The sequence below is a fragment of the Eleginops maclovinus genome, chromosome 2, assembly GCF_036324505.1.
Source record: "Eleginops maclovinus isolate JMC-PN-2008 ecotype Puerto Natales chromosome 2, JC_Emac_rtc_rv5, whole genome shotgun sequence".
NCBI classification, from domain to species: Eukaryota; Metazoa; Chordata; class Actinopteri; order Perciformes; family Eleginopidae; genus Eleginops; species Eleginops maclovinus.
In genome coordinates, this window is record NC_086350.1 from 22760949 (window position 1) to 22779900 (window position 18952).

At 39.3% G+C, this 18952-nt stretch overlaps 1 protein-coding gene across 1 annotated transcript in view; it reads left to right on the forward strand.

Moving 5' to 3' along the window:
• hydin (HYDIN axonemal central pair apparatus protein) overlaps nucleotides 1–18952 on the forward strand; it is a 127051-nt gene that overhangs the window by 16294 nt on the left and 91805 nt on the right. Inside the window, 9 exon segments of the mRNA XM_063907149.1 lie at nucleotides 8903–9104; nucleotides 9356–9542; nucleotides 11429–11528; nucleotides 14423–14541; nucleotides 15384–15607; nucleotides 16144–16211; nucleotides 16308–16549; nucleotides 17709–17809; nucleotides 18671–18811. Coding sequence (XP_063763219.1) covers nucleotides 8903–9104; nucleotides 9356–9542; nucleotides 11429–11528; nucleotides 14423–14541; nucleotides 15384–15607; nucleotides 16144–16211; nucleotides 16308–16549; nucleotides 17709–17809; nucleotides 18671–18811 — 1384 coding nt within the window.

Consider the following 18952-nt stretch of genomic DNA (forward strand, 5'->3'; position numbering starts at 1 on the left):
CACACACACACACACACACACACACACACACACACACACACACACACACACACACAGAAACACAGAAACAGCAAGAAGCACATCAACCAATTCACATAAGTACACACACACACACATACTGCAGTGCTGCTGTTTGTGCCGTAATCAAAGGTATCTGAGGGGGTTGAGAACTTCTCTCGCTGTGTACATAGAGAAATTATGGGAAGAGAAAGCAAGCGGGGGGCGGGGCGGGTTGGGGGAGAGGGACAGCAATGATGAAAGCTAAGCAATAAGCTGCAGCTCTCCCTGCCTGTCAACTGCCGTCATAGCATCCGTATGCTGTGAGATAATTGCTTTTCTCTCTCTGTACACCCCAATTCTTCTTTCTCTCTTTCTTTCTCTCTCTCTCTCTCATTTCCTACTATCATTCATCCTCTATCCTCTGTGTTGTTGCCTGTTCTCTCTTCTTCTCCATCCGATGATATCTCACAGCTTGTCTTTCGTGCTGAGTGAACACAAAGACTTGTGGAACTGTGCCAGGCTGTTTTCTTATTCCCGTCTCTAGACATGATGGAAATCTCAGTGATAATTGGACCTTTGGAAGCAGATCTTTCAATTCATATATGTGTTTTTACTAAATGGTCATTGTATAGATTTAACCAGCCTACACTCTTCAGATTATACTTAGTTTTTCCCCTCAAACTATACAGAGGGCAATTTGTTGCTTGTGCATCTGAAAATAAGTCACACTGGGAGAGTTTTACTTCTACTGAGGCTTTAATGTTACTTAGAAAAGGAAGAATCTCAGGTCCCAATTAATCACTTCTGCTCACTCCGGTAAAGCCCAAGCAGAGATGGATTAAAAGCTCTTATTTGCAGTCTGCGTTGAGCAGGACTTGAAACCTAATGGGACAGCATCTCTTATGCAAACTCAACACATAATAGTGAACGTTGAATTGTGAAAGTTAATTGTTTTGTTAAATCGTCATTCAATTTCCACTTTCATTGTTGAATTGCATCTATGAAGTTATTGGCCATGTCTTTTAATAAAAAGGTGCCTTGATCTTAGTGGGACTTAGTTGGGTTTAAAGTTAAAGGGGCCCTTTTGAGCTCATTTTCAGGTTCATATTGTTCAAAAAGGGCTTTATTTTTCCTCATACTGTCCACCTCTTTTCCCCCTCTGCTCTGATTGGATAGCTGGCCAACTCTGTTGTGATTGGTAAACTAATAAGATATGGTAAACTAATAAGATATGTCCCTTACCATATCACTTACAATTTGTTGAAGTGCTGGCCAATAGAAGCCCGATTGATACGTAGTGGTGGTTACTTTATTTAGCCTTTGGAGACACACTAGAGGAAAGGGCAAACCCAAAAAGCATAATAGTGCCCACTTAAATAAACAAAACAATGTATGTTTATTTTATTGTATCTGAATCACTCTAATGTGTATAGAGCCCTAATGAAGGTTTTTTTTAGTCATGCACAAACACACTCTAGAGTCAGAAATAAGCGTCATTTGTTGTCGCCATAGGAACCAATCAGTGGGAAGGGAAATCATGGGCTAATTCAGTGTGTTTGTCTGTGAGTATGTTGTGTTCGAGGGAGTTGTTTTTCTGACACTAATCAAATAGCATTTAAACAGTCCTGGGTTTTTGTCCTCATATAATTATGAGGAACACTCACACATTCACAATCATTAGCTGCAGGTTCCTCACTAGAAGAGCTACCTATGGACTAATCTGAAGACCGCCTTGTGTTTTATTGCAATGGAAAGTCGTTGATACTGAGGGCCCTATTTTCTAGTTCCTATTGAATTAATGCATCCTTTAAAAGGTAGCAAATGACTATGCCATGCCAGACCAGTTTTTTGTTGGTCAATGGAGCAATCACTTTCTGCTACCTGCCTACAGCACACAATTACATAAGCTTCTTACACAACGTTGGCGCTGGATGATAAAATGAAACAACAAATCACACTGAAGCGGTGCGCTAATTTGTGCTGGTCATAAAATAGGGCCCTCTGGTCTGCACACCATGTTATTTGGTTACATATAGCATGCCTCCATGTTTGCATTCTTAAGAGTTTATTCCTAAAATTGAAGACTTTTACAAGGACATCCGTCACACTAAAGGCCTTAGAAAACTAGCTGTATCTTTAACGGCAGACTAAGTTGATTAAGAATTTGTTTTGTTAGACCAACGCAGACCCTAGCTGAGCTAATTTAAGTTAGCTAAGTTAGCTAAGTAGTGCCATTCAAGCTGACGTACTGCTATTGAGGCAGCCAAGAACTGCACAGGTATTACCCAAACTCTAAGTTTTCAAAGTAACTGTACGGTTTTATTAAATTAACTACTTTAATCTAATACTTCCCACCGCAAAAGGGGGTTTTCTACTGGTGAAACAGTGTCCTACTCAAGCACGGGAATCCGATCTGTCTTTTACACGTTTTATTTCACCAAGCACTCGAACATACATTACACATGCTAGGTAAACAACAGCTCAGCTTCACCAGTCAAAAAACTGATCCTACCAACCAGCAAGTTAACGCATGCGCAGATGGGACCACATCCGGTCTACATCTGCCCATATTTGGAAAACTTTTTGAGAACTCCACAGTAACATTGCATAGAAAGTAGATGTAAATTGAAAAACTATACACAAATTATTCAGATTCATGAATAGGAATAGAAAGGAATAGCGGCAGCGCTTCATAACCCCACATTTTTAAAGCTAATAATATGAAAGAACTTAAAGCAAAAACAAAGCACTTTGTCTGAAAGCTATTTTTTTTATGCTTTGTTTCTGTGTGCATGCATACAGTTCATAATGTACCTCTTTATAAGATGTTAGCTCAAATGACCAATCATAAAAAAGTGTTGTTCCACAAGGCATGTAACTACTCAAATTGATTTACAGTTTAGCAAATGGTGGTATTTTTAGCTATCAACAACATTAACAGCAACAAAAATCACTCATTGATTGAGTTTTAACTCTTGAAGAAGAAACCACTTTGTTTCCTTGGCGTGGTTTGTCTCGAGATGATATATGCTGTGCCTTATATTGGGTGCTTTGTCTCAAATCAGTGGAAGTGCAGGTTTAGACCACAACGTTTTTGCACTGTCAAAGCAGAGTCAAGTTTCTAATCCTCAGCCAAGAGCCAGATTTCACTTACTCTACCATCCTGCAGAGCGACCATCAATCCCCCTTGTCTGTTGAACAAACCTGCATACCAGAGCACTTGTAATTCATTTCATTCGCTCACTCAATTCAATTGTGCAAAGTAATTAATGGCAAGTCTCCACGTTTGGTTTGGCTAGAGACAAGCTTTGAAAAGCACAACAATCACAATTAAATGAAATGCCCACTCTTTGAGTTTGCAAATGAGAAAATCCTGCATGTCTCATTTCGGGTAATTTGATTGACCAAGGTATCATTGTTTTCATTTAAACTAGGGAAATAAAATATCAACGAAACGATGAACTACATAATCATGGAGGAGATTCCTGTATACTGTATCCAAACTGTGAAAGAGTTTACTGTGTGTGCTAAGAGAGACTTTCCGAGGGATTTGTCCTTACTTAAAATAATTAACCTCTGCAGGTATACAAATATAAATAATTTTATATTGGGATTGGGAGTGTGTTTCTACAGGCTAAAACTCCAGGCCTTGTTATTTGATTATAAACAAACAATCGCTTAATTTACATAAGCCCTTGTTTTTGTGGCTTTATACAAAACCTTGATTTGCATCGTCTTTTTGTTGCTGCTGGTTGTTGCTCTTCCTTTCACTGATGGAAGTGTGCACACTGTAATGGAGACAAAGACTCACTAGATGTCTATTAACCAGTCGGTCTCTCTTACTTCCAGAGATTCATACTTTGAAGTTGATGTATTATCATGTTAAGCACACATCTAAAACTTTGTAATGTATGCATTTCTTATTAATTTCAGCCGCACTTTTCAAATAGCTGAAGCTCAGGCTCTTAGCATCATTAGTTGTTTTGGATGCGAGTTTTCCAGGATATTTTGAGAGCCATTTTAATCTCCTTTTGATCCAGATCCAGCATTTCAAAGGTAGACTTAGCAGCTTGTCCTTGACTCCACTGTGAGTTTCTCCTCGATCCAGTGCCCACATTAGGCCAGGGACTCCCAGAGGAGCAGTAGTGGCTGCTCAGTGGATAAAATTGTTTTGTGCTGTATGTGCAGAACAACAGCGTCTAACTGTCGCTAACCCCCCATGCATCTACACTTCAGGACATTGCTTTACTTAATGCATTATATAAACCCAACTTTCCTATACAGTTTTATATATTGATGAAGGGTGGACAATGTGTCAAAATGATATTGAAAGTTTGGGCTGCTGTATAGCTCACCTGGTAGAGCTGGCGGCCCATGTATTGGGACTCTTATTGGGAAAGTTCCCGTGCGGAGGACCCAAGATCGAATCCAGCCTGAACAAATTGTCATCCCCTCTGTCTACCCCTTTCAACACTGTCACTCTGATTAAAGGCTTATCTAGCCGGAAAAACAACTTTAAACAAAAAAAAAATGATATTGAAATTTTGACGAGTGCAATATTCAAATTCAGGAAGTATAATAGGTCATCTTTATACTCCTGAAGACATGTTGGCTTCAAAAGCACTTGGTTCGTTACTCTAAATTCTCTGTCCATTCATTTATACATGCAGCTTTTAAAACAAGGTATGTTGCACCTTTTTGGCTGGAGAGCAGTAAAGCGCAGGCCAGTTGTTTGAATGCATAAGTCTCTCACTAGGTGTGTTTCCATCTAACTGTTTTTCTGGCAATTTCAATTTTTTCATTAACAAAACCTACATAGAATTGTCAAGGTAGAAACTCAAAAAATGCAAAGAAAATCTTCAAATATTGCAAAAAAAATGTATGATGTTCAGCGGTAGAGATGGTTTGCAGATCAATGGTTTAATTGCTTTCCAACCAGAGGGTTTATACATTACATGTCACTTAATAAACGCCATTTATCCAAAGCGACTTGCATACATTGAATACTGTGGGCAATCCCCACAGGAGCCACTCGGGGGGGAAATGTCTTACATGCTGACTGCAGTCAGACTGGAACCTGCTTTCCCAAGATCTGAAAATCAGCACACTGTCCCACTGCGCCACAGTCTCCCTACACGACCTACATCTTATACGTACAAAACAGAAGTGGATAGAATCAAGCATTCTTAATTTTTTCAAAATTTTATTAGGATTTATGGTCCATTTGGATGGAAACCCAGCGACTGTGAATGGGTGATAAATTGCGCCATTGGTAGTTCAAATTTGAATTTCCTCATTGGCTGATGAGTCTATACCAGCGATACTCAACCCGCGGCTCGCGAGCCGCATGCGGCTCCTTTAAGACTAGTTGCGGCTCTTTTAAGTCCCACTTAAAAAAAATAAAAATCTCAAAAAATCTTTAAAAAACGAAAAACAAAAACATTGTCAGCAGAATTCATCAACATTTCATTATCACTCACATGTCACGTGTATTAAGCCGCCCCTCCCCCCTCCCTCTGAAAGACCAATCACAAATGATTTCAGGTTTCCCGCTCTGATTGCAGGTGCGCGAGATAAATGCTCCGTCACACTGGGAAAACTAGCATACAGCACTACGCAAAAATGGCAAAGGAATATAGGAAAAGAAAATATGAAGAGGAATATCGAACATTTAAAGAGGACTGGGAACTCGAGTTTTTCTTCGTCTCCACCGGTTCGGGAAAATGCATCTGCCTGCTTTGTGACAACGTCATTTCACAATTTAAAAGGTCCAATTTGCAGCGCCATCACGACACAAAACACCCGAAGTTCAGTACCGACTTTCCGAAAGGTGGAGAGCTGAGGGCGGAAAAGCTGGCGAGACTCAAACAGAACCGAACTGCTCAAAAAAACTTATTCCACACTAATACGAGTGAAAGAGCGACAGAGGCATCCTACAAAATCACACATGAACTGATGAAACAGATGAAGCCATATACTGATGGAGAAATGGTGAAGGATTGCATACTGCTGGCTTGTTCAACGTTGTTTCCTGAGAAAAAAGACCTGGAACGAGAGGCAAAAAAAATTCAACTGTCGGATTCTACTGTAGCTAGGAGGGCATCAAACATTTCAGAGAACATTGCACATACTCTTAAGGACAAACTGTCATCCGCTGAGTTTGTCAGCCTTGCAATGGACGAAAGCTTGGATATCAATGACACGCCACAATTACTCATCTTTATCCGAGCCATCAACAGTAAGTTTGACATTACAGAAGAACTGCTTGACATGGTTTCACTGGAAAATGGAACAACGGGCATTGAAATAAAAAACGCTGTGCTGGAAACATTAGAAAAGTTTAACATTGGACCAGAAAAAATCACAGCATTCACAACAGATGGCGCACCAGCGATGCTTGGTAAGAGGAACGGAGCCGTGGCTTTGCTGAAAGAAACGCTGAAAAACGGCGGGGTTGCTGCTGAGGGTATTTTCTCATACCATTGTATTGTGCATCAACAAGCCTTGTTTGCTAAGTTCAAATGTCTGAATGAAGTGATGGCAAATGTAATCGAAGTGGTTAATTATATCAGGGCCCGTGCAAGAAACCACCTACATTTTAAACTGCTGTGTGAGGAGTTTAACACTCACTATGGAGATTTGGTGTTACACACCGAGATCAGATGGCTGTCTAAAGGACGTATGCTTGCACATTTCATGGACCTGCTTGAACCCCTGAAATCCTTCATTGTCGGCGAAGGGGAGACTTCCCGATTTTCCTTTTTGGATGATGAAGAGTGGGTGCTGTCTGTTGCGTTCCTGTGTGACATTACGCAGCACTTGAACGAACTTAATCTCAAGATGCAGGGAAGAAACAAGACCGTGTATGAGCTCTACACAGCTGTCAGAGTATTCTCTGACAAACTGGATGTACTTGAACGAAGTGTCCGTGGTTCTGATTACCGTTTCTTCCCCACCGTGCAGAAAGTGATGGCGATGCATGCAGACGCTCTCCTGCCCTGTCAATCACAATTCTGTGACGTGCTAACTGAGCTCAAGCAAAACTACACATCAAGATTCCAAGACTTCAAGGACCATAGCAATATTTTTTTACTTGTGAAAAACCCATTCCTGATTGAGGTCAATGAAATGAAGCAAATAAGCCACCAGCTCGGACTAGTGCAGCTTCAAATGGAGTTTGTGGAGTTAAAGAGCTCAGATGAACTTCAGCGTCAGTTTCGGATTATAGATGTCGTGGACTTTTGGAAACTGGTGGGGCATCTACCAAATATCTCCAGACTGGCAAGACGCATCATCTCAATGTTTCCGTCCACATACCGGTGTGAAGCAGCATTCTCTGCGCTCTCAAAAATAAAATGTCGCAACCGAAACAGATTGAGTCTGCAGCACACAACAGAGGCCCTTCGGATCGCCGTTTCCAGCACAGAGCCCGACTTCAAATCACTTGTGCGGCAGAAGGAGTGTCAGAAATCACATTGAGTGTGAAGTAAGCACAACATTACTCTTCTGACAACCCCTGCTGTCTATAATCTGCTGTTATATGGACTGTGATGATCAGTAAACATGCTGTCTGTTATCTGTTGTTATGAGCAGTGATGATCAGCAATGTGTGTTTTGTGGTTGCAGTGAAAATAATAAATCAGTTATTGCACTGTACATTATGCTTTTCATTCCTTAGTAACATATTACTATTATCCATATTCTCAAATGCATAATGGTTTCAGGGAGGAAAGGAGCGTTTTTGGATTGTGGCTCTTGCAAAAATATTTTTTCGTCAATGTGGCTCCTGATTAGGACAAGGTTGAGTACCACTGGTCTATACGGTCAAATAGTAAAACAAAAAAAGGTACATTTTCTTCCACTTTTCCTTGACCCTAATAAATGTCATGGAGTTAAGATCAAGACAAAGAGAACAGCAGTACTAAGAAAACTCAGACTGCTGACTGTGACGACTGGAGGTATTGACATGGGTCTGCCAGAGTGAAACTATAATTTATCATAGATGGACTACTTATAGCGCATCCAGGTAATTGGCTATAGAAATGTGGACAAAGCTAACAATGATTTAACTTCATTTGGGTTAGAATGTCATGTAGAATCTCAAACAAAGCCTCAACCCGCTGCTACTCGTATTCATCTACAATTGATTGAATATTTGGAAAATATTACTTTATGCAATGTCTACATAACTTGTTAGATTTACTACTGTCCTGATCACCATTCAAAAATGAAAATATTACCTTATAAACACAGAACTCAGAAACAATTATATTGAAAGGTTAAAACATATAAGCAAGTTATGGCATAAATCCGAAAAAGCTTTATGAGCACTATAACCTTAATTATCAATGGTCAAATGGTGCATCGCTTTAAATGAGGCAGCCGCAAGGAGTTAGGGGGTGGCATTATCTCCTTTCCCCACATCAAGGAGGGTCCAGTCTATCCTTAACCAAAGGTGATAGGGAAGCATTGATGCTCCTTAAGTTATCATGACCGACACTCCATTCATTCTGGGTCATCTCACTCAGTTTTGGAAAACTTCCTAAACAAAAATGACTATTCTGCAATGCCTCTGCTATCAATCATCTGATCCACTTCTTCAATACATACGCGGAAGTTGTTGCTGTGCGCCGCATTTGTCGCTCAGCCAGCAAACCTCGACCCAGAAAACCTAATTTGAGATAATTAGGCGGAGGTTTAAAATACCGGAGTGTCTCCTCACTCACCTCACTTATTTAGGAGTTTTGCTTGGACTTGATTATCCTCTTCTGAAATGATGGTGTGATCAATCCAAGTCTTATGAGACCCACATAAAGGAACACTTAATAATCACAAGACTTAAAAACACTGATAAACACTGATGTAGTCTCTGCTCTTCTACATCTGCTGTTTTTCTGCCCAGGTGAAGATGTGTACATCCGTTTGAATGGGGCTTGTGAGGAACTGGACATCCATCTTGAGCGTGAATCTGTCCTGGTAAATCAGACTTACATTTCGCTTGCCAATGTGTGCAAAGTATCCCTCGCCTACAGGAGTGAGATCCCTCTAAAGTACTGTTGGACGACATGGCCCAGCCTGCAAGAGGAGGCATTGAGCTTCTTGAGGTATGTGTATGAACATAAATGACTTCACACGGACAATACTGGAATGTGTCTTTGAGAAGATTTGTTTTTGTGGACTGTACAAGCTCCCCCTTTTCCTGTGTACATGTAGAAAGTAAAATGAACACAGCATGTGATGCCAGAAATAGCTCAAATTCCCATTTCTTTCTTCCTGTCTGCAACTCCTTGTTCTTCCGTCCTCATTTCTCTTTGTTTTTGACTTTCACCTTCCCTTGCTTCCTCCATTTCTCTAGAGAGAGCTCATCACTCCAACAGAATGAGGAGGAGGAAAGAAAACGGTGGCTTGTTCAGTGTGAGACCGACCCTACAGCGATCCATCACCTCCCACAGCTGTCCAAAGCCCTGCAGGAACGCCGAAGCCAGGCAGCGAAGGACCAACGCCTGGTCCTCTCACACAGCTGCTTAACTCTGGAACCAGCGGTGTGTTTGTGTGTGTCTGTGCTTTCCTGTCTTTCCAAATCCCACTTTCCCAGTATCTCTTGTCAGCTAATAATCCACACCCCATGGATTTGCAGCCTAGTTTCTCTCCTTATTAAGACTGTACTGCAGAGATAATAACTGCTCATGATGTGTCTGAATAATTTGATACTATAATTAATTCCAAGAGAGTTAACATCACTGTATTGAGCCTTTTCTAAGCTGGCAGGGATTTAGTAGCTAGTTCAATGGTGTGGTGCAGTGATGATGAATTTTCACCACTGCTAAGCTGAAGGTGGCTAATGTTTGTCGTCACTTGTTAGCATCCGCCATTTTTATAACAAGTTGAAGCTTAGAATGACTGGGGTATTATACAATATATATAATACATTTTATAAATAAAAACAACCTGCAATGCAATCATTCAATATATTTCCAGGGGAGAATTTAAAACATAAGTGCAACCAAGCTATGGCAGCACATCACCCCCACCCTCATTAACCTTCACTGGCTGCCGGTCAAGTCCCGGATCCAATACAAAACACTCCATGCCCTTGCCCTCCAGTACTTATCGGACCTCCTCCTTCCCTATAGCCCTTCTCAGAGTCTGTGATCCTCGGACACGGCCTGCTCTCCATTCCCCACACTCGTCATTAAATCATCATTAAAAACACAAATGTTCACCATGGCCTTTGACCCCTAACCCGTCACAGTCCCCCTGCTTCCACTCCATCTGCTATTTAAGTATTTTGTTTGTTGGCCTATCAAATAGTCAAAAAATACTGTCTTTGTCTTTTCCTAACCACTGTGCATTGACCTTTCTGAAAAACATAATGATTTTCAGAAGAAATGTAAAGGACAAATCATCAGGAAGTAGGGAAAGATAACTGCATTACTAGAATAATCCACCTGCACTCACACTAGGAGGAATTATGATGGGATAGATGGTGTTACTGCTGGTGTCTGCTGTGATTACGGACATGTTTTATGTTGTAGAACAAAATGTGATAATCTCTTCAGCTTATGTTACCACATATCTTATTTCAGGCATCTAACCAAGAACTTGTTAAAAGAAACGTTGACTTAAAATATAAAATGCTAACTCCTTTCGGGTTTTTCAGGACTCATTCCAGCACCACTTTATGGCCTTTGAGCTTGTTGGATGTTTAAAACAGTGTCATTAGGCACTTTTCTCTACATGCTGTGCCACATTGGTAGAATGTTAATTCAATCTGACCGCTCTGTAATGGGAGGGTCACGTCTCGTTCTGCCCGAGGACTTTCAGGTAGCCTGACCTGTTCTGACACCGCCATCCCCCTTTGCTGCCAGTGTCTCCTTTGCTCAAGTCAGTCAGGTTCCCTGGGCAGAGGGAGAGAGGAAACGGACAAAAAACAGAAGGAGAGGGCAGGAGAGAGACGGGGTGGGGGCAGAGAAAGTAAACAGTGTGTAGGACAGACCAAACACATATTTTGAGAGCAAATTTGAGGGAATTGATCAGCAGTCTAAACAATCCACACACACACACACACACACACAAACACACACACACACACACACACACACACACACACACACACACACACACACACACACACACACACACACACACACACACACACACACACACACACACACACACACTCACACACACAAACACACACAGGTATTAGTAGGTGACAGAGACAGTTAAAGTATCACATTGTTTTCTAAAATACACCGAAATTTCCACCCATAAATGTCCATTCCTACTATTAAGCTGCTTCAAACGTTACCTGTGAATGCTTCTCAAACCAAACTTATTTTTCTGTGTGAGAGAATATACCATTAAAGTTCTATGGTTGGTTTAGAAAATGAAAAATTGTTTTCCTTATTGTCTTTTCATGGCTCAGGAGGGTGAAATCTGGCCTAAAACCCCAGCACAGTTCAACATCATCTTCAAGCCCGACGAGGCCAAGCTGTACCAACAAACCATATATTGTGATGTCACAGGTCAGTGCTTTGCGAGGAAACACAACAGCCATTTAGGTATCATAGCATAATATTGCATGTATCCTTGATACAACAACGTCTGATTTTAAGCCACAATGGCTGTGCGCATCTTAACAACTGGACGAATGAACATTATTGTTTTTAATAAATGTCTCAATTTCTTTTGGATCGATTGTAATGACAGTACAGACTTATGTTTGCCTTAAGATGAAATGGAATTACTTGATTCCTGACTGATCCATAATCTAGCCTTGCTATTGGGTACAACTTTACATGTCTCTAGTATTTTGTTTGTTAATACAAAATACCTGCTAGGCTAATTTAATTCCTAGCTTATCCTACGTTGTGGGCTAATGCTTTTTAACATTTTTACTGACACAATTCTCATACAAACCATCAACGCTCATTATAAAAGTCAAAAATGTAAATTGGTGTTAACAATACAAAAATACAAACAACATACAGCAAAAAAAAAACAAAACATTTTGCTTTCCGGAAGTGTGCGGGTCCTATTCAAGCAACATAAATAAGTCCAATAATGAGAAACGTTTCTGGGAGTTTTTGTCCGTCATGTATTGGAGTTATTTTGCAAATACGTTGAGTTCATTCTTCCATCCGTTGATATGAGGTTTAGCTTTCAAATATTTTCATTTATGAATAAAATGTTTACTCAACAAGGGCTAATGCTTATTAGCAAATGTTTAAATCCAGACATGGCAAACTTGGGGAACATCGTTAAAATGTACCTGCTAAACATCAGCTTTTAATGCTAATGCTAGCATTTAGATTACAGTGCCACTCTGCCTAACTACAAGCTCAGACAGCTTCTAGCATTACTGTAAAGTTGTAAACTTAATTTTAAATCTGTTCATTTTTGTAACTCTGCTAACTACTAAACATCTGTTCTATGGAAATGATTTAACTCTAGAGCAATGGCAAAGATCAGAAAATGTAACTAACTGATTAGCTAAACCAGCAACATAAACAGCAATGTGAGATCAGAACATTACATTTAATCCTTTTTCCACAAGGCAGAGACATTCTCATATTAATATAGTTTCTATTTGCAATTGAAAGGATTTTCCAATTCAGAATTTCCCATTTATAACACCTATACAGAATTTCCTTTGCACCACGCTCCCAAATTAGTAGTTGGGATGTCAAGTATCCAAAGAGACCTTCATGATGCAACTAATTTCCTTCTTTGATACAACTAAGACAACATTTTGGAGACCGTACACTAGGTCAAGTACCAAAAACTACCCCAAGAAAATTGGGGCTTTGTCCGTTTCATTTATGTCATCAGTCTCAAACACATTGCACAACAAATATAAGGTGTAATCATGAAGTATAACACACACGATCAAGATACATATACAATGTTAAAAGATAATACATGTATTGTTGAATTTGGGAGAAAATGACAAGTAGCTGCAGGTTGAAGCTTAAAATTTGTAGAGCTCACATTTAAAACACTTTTCAAGAGACACTTAACACAACTTGGCTTGGTTCTTGAACCAAAACCTTCTCAGAAGTATAACTCTTCTGTTTGTTCTTCAACACCTTGGAACTGATTGTTTTGACAACTTTAAGCAGACTTTACCCCTGCTATAAATCAATAGAGTTGGCTTTCTCATAAAATATTTTCTTCCCCTCAGTGGGTTGGTGCAGACAAAGGTTAGACACACAAGTCTGGGTAGCAAACCGTGTCTGTCTGTGTAGTTATTGTCAGGGAAGAACTGCTCCTCCCAAACTGCCAAAAGTTCTCTTTTGCTGTAGTCTATGACATCTACCCTTAGCATCACAAATGAACCTTTAAATCTGCCTAATTGGTTTCACTCCCTCATGACTTATTGCTACATGGACTCATTTTCATATTAGACAAGGCAGTCATGAGGCTCCAATATATTAATCTCATCCCAGTGGTAGTAAAAGGTTGTTGGGAAATTTGCATGTGGCTATCATGAGTGTCTTTGCAGCCGGAGGCCATATTTACATTAATTTCCATGTTTTCTGAGGCTGGTGACGACCTGACTAGCTAAGGTCATTGACAGCCGGACTGGAGACTACCAGTCCCCGACTCCTCAATTTGCAAGAAGCTTTAGAAGCTTGTTCAGCAAAACTGCAGGATATGACTCTTTTGTCCTTTAGTAAATTCGCAGAGAGAGAGAGAGAGAGAGACAGAGAAAAGTACATTAGAAAGAAGCTGGTGTAAAATGAATGTTTTTTAAGCTTTTAGACATTTTGTATTTCGAATAACAACTTTTTTAACCCTTTATATTCCAACCGACAAATACATAACAAATAAAACTAAAGAAAAGAGGAAAAACAGGCTGACGGCCCATACAGCTTCTGCTTTCTCTTGTATCCAGTCCATTTTTCCAGTCCTAAGCTAGTAGGTCAGTCTTTCCAAAGTATTTCTTTCTTTTACAATTTCCAACCACTAACCCAGTTCGGCAGGGTCACTTTTCAACGACTTCCTTGTCATGGTCTTTTTACCAGCAAGTAGTGGGATTTTAAAAAGATAGATCTGTCTTCCTTTCCAATTTGATCATCCAGAATCGTACTTACTGTATATAAAAAGTTGGGGGGGCTGGGTTCTGAGTAACCCTGACCCAGAATTGTTATACTTTGACACGTGACCAGAAGATGCGAGTGATTGTCCACATTGTCTTCTCAATTGCTTTTATTTGGACTAACTTTTGATTCACTTGACGTGTCTTATATGATTAAAACTGTGTGTGAGACAACTTTCCTTACCATTTAATTGTTACTTCATGCATGGAGTGTATTTCTGTTTTGCTCCGGAAATCTCTTTTATGTTCCCTCGATCCTTGTTTTCTCTGTCTTGAACTGTGTTGTCAATTTCTCCCTGTCTGTCCCCGCTCTTATAGGTCGTGAAGCTCGGTTGCCTCTCACAATAAAGGCTCAGGGCTTGGGACCTGACCTCCAACTCACTTATGTCCTGATGGATATGATAAATGCAGACATTGGTGGCAAAGACTTATATGAAGTAAGAAAGATGGAAAAAAAATGGATACGCAGCAGGACTGTTGTAGGTTATTGGTATAATAGTATATTTTGACATTGTAAGGTGTCTTCGTTATTTAGTCCCTTTATGAACAATATAGCATATAGATATCTTGTGCCCCGTCAAGTCAGCTAAGTGCCATAACAACAAAAATGACATTTTTCTAATCAAATTTGACAAAACAGAAGTAAGTTTTGTAAGCCTTGTGAGCGGATTTGCATGACATTACATATGTCTTTTTGTAAATGCCACCAATGTTCTTAAATTCACATTTTGTGTTGACATTATCCTCCTTCTGTGCATAAGATAAGAAAAGAAGTACTTTATTGATCCCAGTTTTGGGAAATATTTGTGTTGCAGCAGCATAAAAATACATTGTACATAAGATAAATTAAAAGACTAGAAATAAACAATTCAAAACGTACATATCTCAATAGCAATAAAATAGCATTAAAAAAGTAGAAAATATACATGTTGGAATAAAAATGTAGAGTAAACAAAATATAAAGCAGAATATTATATATACATTAAGTGTGTAAGGAATGGAATATTAAATCCAGTTATCCAAGAGCATGTTCATATAAGACAAACTGTTACAAATCTAAAGTAATTTAACCATTAAAATGTTGAACATTACAACAACAGATACACTTGACAAATGTTTTTCTATTAAAAGCATTTATGAAATACCCACAGTACTGTATTTCTTTCTTGTATAACTGAACTTGAAAGGATATAAAGAAAAAAAGCATACATTCACTGCAAGCTTTTTTTAGTGTGTGCCTAACGGAGTATTGAATTAGTGGATCCTCCTTTCTTTCCAGGTGGAGATGTACAACAAAGGACTGATTGATGCCCCCTTCAGGATGTCAAACCCCGACACCACGTTCGGCCGCTGTTTCTCCTTCAGTCCTGAGGAAGGTGTTGTTCCCTCTGGGGCCTGGCAGATTGTGCAAGTCACCTTTCAGAGCCACATCTTGGGAACCTTCTCTGAGGACTTGCTGCTTACTGTCACAGGACAGCCTCAACCGCTTACCCTGACCTTCAGGTGAAACCAGCGAGTTGTTCATATGTATCCAAGCCAAATGAAAACCTTAAAAGTGGTGGCAGTGTTGATAATCAAAAGATGAAGTTTGTCTAATGGCTCATGATTGTAGTTTTTAGAGTCACATGGAGAGGTGCTTACACAATGACACATGTTCTACCTTAAATACATTTATTCATTTCTTGTATGGACATTATTCAAACATACATCTTCATTGGTAATACTGAGTTCATATCACATAATTAAAGCATTTCAATTACTGACTATACTATAGCTTTAACATTAGCAAAACAATAACCAGTGTAATAACATGATATCATCTGAATAAAACCAATAATACAGGCATAAAAATGTAATATATAAGAAAAAAAGAGATTTTCTTTATATAACGGTGGGAATAGAGTTATGGTATTGCTGGTATTAATGTTGACCATCTTTTAGCAAACTGTTTTAAATTGTAATTTAAAATGTTTCTCCATGGTATAAACATTTATGAACCTCTTAGCATAATGGCTCATGTTTTTGTCTTCTTTTTTCAGGGGTTGTGTCGTTGCCCCCGCTCTCGAATTCAACGTTTCAGAGATCAATTTTGGGGACGTAGGATTTGGTGAGGGATATTTCCTTTGGCTTGTTCAATTTCAGTTGCTACACAAGTCTGTACTTAATAATTTGTTCCATCCTTGTCCTCCATATCTCTGTTCAGGTTTCCCTCAAACATTGTTTTTTACCCTCTACAACAACTCCTTCGTGCCTTTGAACTTCGCCCTGCGTGTCCTGGGAGACGGGACAGGGTCTCAAAGTGTTAGTGGTCTCAAACAGGCGTCTGAGGTGTCCAGGAACAATTGGGAATGCGGTGCAGATAGAGGCCTTCGTGCACAGCCTGTAGAGTTCACCGTCACACCTGCTGCCGGCTCTATGCGCAGCCTGTCTGATGGCACTTTTAAGGTACAGTCAGTTCTCGAAATTGAGAGGGAACCCATTTGAAATTGTTCTTTTTTGAATAAGTATTGCTATCGTAGGAGCAAGGGCCGCACAACTAATCAAAATGTTAATTTAATTGCAATATTGAATACTAAAGCAATAATCATATCGTTAGAAGAGGCTAACACATTTTGGTTTCAGCGTAATTACTATAAAATACTATTTTGAAAACTTGATTGATATACATTCTCTTTAGAAAATCACAACCCGATCATTTTATTTGATTTTTCTATGATAATGACAAGAAAGTTGCAAAAATGGTAATTCCGTTCAATATTTAACTTTATTTGTAATGCACCTTTCATGCATAAAGCAGCCCAAAGTGCTTTACAGAAAAGAAGAAAACATAACAACATTAAAATAAATAGAGAACAATCTAAAACATCAAAAGTGATCCTAATGACATTCCCTTGAATTAAAGCTGACAAGAAATTAAGAGGTTAAAAAAACTAATTAAAAAAGAAATACAGTAAAACATGGACAATGAGAATTCAAAGTTAACCCAAATTAAAAGCAATATTAAAAAAACGGGGTTTTAATTTTCTTTTAAACATTTAAAGGGAGTTTGTTGTTCTAAGATCCACGCACGTGAATCATACTAGCAGCGTGTTTTTACAGACAACGTACTACACATGATTCTTTAGTAAGAAATACCCACATTACAATTTACAGTGTAGTTGCATAGGAGATATGCAATGCACACCCTAAATAAAATTGTAATATATAATAAGTGAATTTCTTAAACGGATTATTCAATTCCCTTAGTTTAACATAGAGACTTGTGGGCGGAAACAGCTAGCAGCCTGCTGTCATCCAGGCAGCCAATAGAGACTCCATGAAACCCCTCAAGAAGAAAAAGTGTTTTGCATTAACCTCCATGAAACTGCAACTCTTTTTTTTTTACATTTGTCTTCCTCCTTAAACCTGATAAATGTAGTGATTTTCTAAGGTGTTGGTGGGTGTATTTTGTTATCTTTGCATAGAGTCACGCTAGCTGGTTTCCCCCCTGCTGTGTCGCTGGTTCTGTACTCACAATAACTTTCATTGTGAATTATGAGCAGATACAGTGCACAATGAGTACGAGACATTAAAAGTACTGAATGTGTGTGTTATATGTATACAGGTGACGCTGTGCTCCAACACGGTGAAGACATACAGGCTGGCGCTGGTGGTGGATGTGGAGGGAGTCGGGGAGGAGATCGGGACTCTGCCCATCTACGCCAGGTCAGACACATTTACACATTTGAACACACTTTGTACTCAAAACATGCACACATGCAGGTGTCTCGTAAGTTGCAGAAAAAATGCTTATAATTAGGTTTTTCTTTGCACTCTCAGGACAGAATCAGTTTCATGGGTCAGTTGCAAAGATTTAAACGGTTTTTTTTCAGATTGTATCACATATTTTCAGAGACAGCCACAACAAAAAAAAAGCAATACAATCCACAAACAACACAACAACTGTAGGATTAGGAATGGGGTAAGGATTCATACACATGCTTAACACATTTATTTTAATTAATTTAATTTGATCTTATTCTATTTTATTGTATTCATATATTAGTTTGTCTTCTGCCATAACACTGTTTGATTGTGCTATTTTATAAAGATGAATGGATGTAAAGGATCACCCTACCCTCTGTCCTAGTAATATGGATCAAAAAATTGTCTTGCTAATTACCATCAAACAGAATAGGTTCATGTTGCTTTTTTAAAAACACTCCAACTCCCCTCTTTCTCAAAATAAAGTGCCTTTATTCTGTGAGTAACCTCTGATGTGATTCCTCTTGTCGCTTACACTTTGACGAGCCGTGAATGTGGCCCATCGAGCTTCCATACAGGTGTCGACAAATCAGTGGAGTACGTGTTAAATATTCAGAGCCTCATTTGCATAATACTAAATTTGAATGTCACCTGCACCATCATCAGAGTGGGGCGATGGTAATCCGACTTCCTCTCAGCAATCACCGTCATTGTTCATTTATGAATCATTTCTAATTAATAGCAGCAGTTGTGTCACGTTGGGATTCAGAAATAAACCTGACATCTTTTCCTCAATTCTCCTCTCTTTATCTATTTCTCTAGGTGTTGTGTTCCTGATATTGTGGTAGAGACTCCAGTGTTGGAGTTTCAAAGGTGTTTCCTCGATCGCCCCTATGAGCAGAGGGTGCGGCTGACTAACAACAGCAATCTGCCAGCCTGCTACGGCATGCTCGACCAGGTTAAGTCATTTGTTGCAGATGATCATTATTTCTATTAGGGTACAAGTGGAAAAATTACCAAAGGTGTGTCTTTAAAAGGATGGCTAATTTCCAGATTAATACAGCCACAGGTGAGCTACATGATTCAAAAATAAAACCTTCATTT